At 41.1% G+C, this 1,130-nt stretch overlaps 1 protein-coding gene across 1 annotated transcript; it reads right to left on the bottom strand.

Moving 5' to 3' along the window:
- Positions 1-610: 610 nt before the first annotated feature.
- Positions 611-1,126, bottom strand: LOC113405398 (olfactory receptor 4S2-like; the record flags this gene model as incomplete). Its single annotated transcript, XM_026646585.1, has 1 exon — positions 611-1,126. A coding segment is annotated over one exon (516 nt), but the record flags the coding sequence as incomplete, so codon positions are not given.
- Between the last annotated feature and the right edge of the window lie 4 nt (positions 1,127-1,130).

Here is a 1,130-nt window from a genome sequence, read left to right as displayed (position 1 = left end):
CTTTTATCCTTCCTCCTATGCCCAAATTTCATTCCTCACCCACAAAACGTTAGGGTACGCTTCCTCCATAGGCTAGTATGTATGTGTGTATGGATGACATGTACCTACACACATATATTATTTCTGTTCTTTAGTCATTTCAGTTCTTTCCTTGTGGTGTACCTGTTAAGTCTGTGGGTACAAATTGAAAAAACCCCTATGCCATTCTCCATTGTCTATTGGTCCAGATAAAAGGTCTTAGCTATTTAGGTAACAAGATGTAGATCAACTTTGCTTTCTGGGTAAAAGGTCCTAAAATAGATGTGCTAACTTTGCCTTAGCTTAACATACAGGATATGGGCTGTAGGTCTCTTGCATTACATCCAAACTTTCTTTAATATAAATCTATAAACCTAGTACAATAAACCAAATACTTAAACTACAAGAAAAAATATATATATATAAGCAAGCAGGTTAATCCTATAGGCTACACATAGCAGGATTCAGAGAAAATCATTGGGAATTTTCACAGAAAAACTGAACACCTGTGATATTAAAATCTCTTTTCTCTAAAATTCCTGCTGAATAGCATTACTTGGCAGAACTACCATCATTCCACACATCACATTTTTCATTTCACCCCTAATGTCACTTTTCTGCTCCCTAATTTTCTCATGGCATTTTTCACCTCCTTATTGCGCAGCGTGTAGATCAAGGGATTCAGCACCGGAGTGATAATGGTGTAGACCACGGTGACCATCTTATCCTCCGAGAAGGTGGTGGAAGGTCTTAAATACATGAAGATACATGGCCCGAAAAATATAATCACTACAGCAATATGGGAGGCACAGGTGGAAAGAGCTTTGCGACGACCTTCGGAGGAGCGAGTTCTCAAGGAGACTAAGATGATGACATAGGACACAACCAGCACAACAAAACAGGTCAGAGAAAGCATCCCGGTATTGGCAATGACCATGACACCAACAAGGTAAGTGTCAGCGCAGGCCAGTTTCAGCAAAGGGTGCACATCGCAGAAATAGTGGTCAATCTCGTTGGGCCCACAGAAGGGTAACTGGATGATCAGGAGAGTCTGAACTATGGAATGCACAAAGCCACCCACCCATGAAGCCATCACAAGGGAGCCACAAACA

This window comes from Terrapene carolina, unplaced genomic scaffold (genome assembly GCF_002925995.2).
Source record: "Terrapene carolina triunguis isolate 2854851 unplaced genomic scaffold, T_m_triunguis-2.0 Scaffold35420, whole genome shotgun sequence".
Classification (NCBI taxonomy): Eukaryota; Metazoa; Chordata; order Testudines; family Emydidae; genus Terrapene; species Terrapene triunguis.
This window is presented reverse-complemented; position numbering and strand designations above follow the sequence as displayed.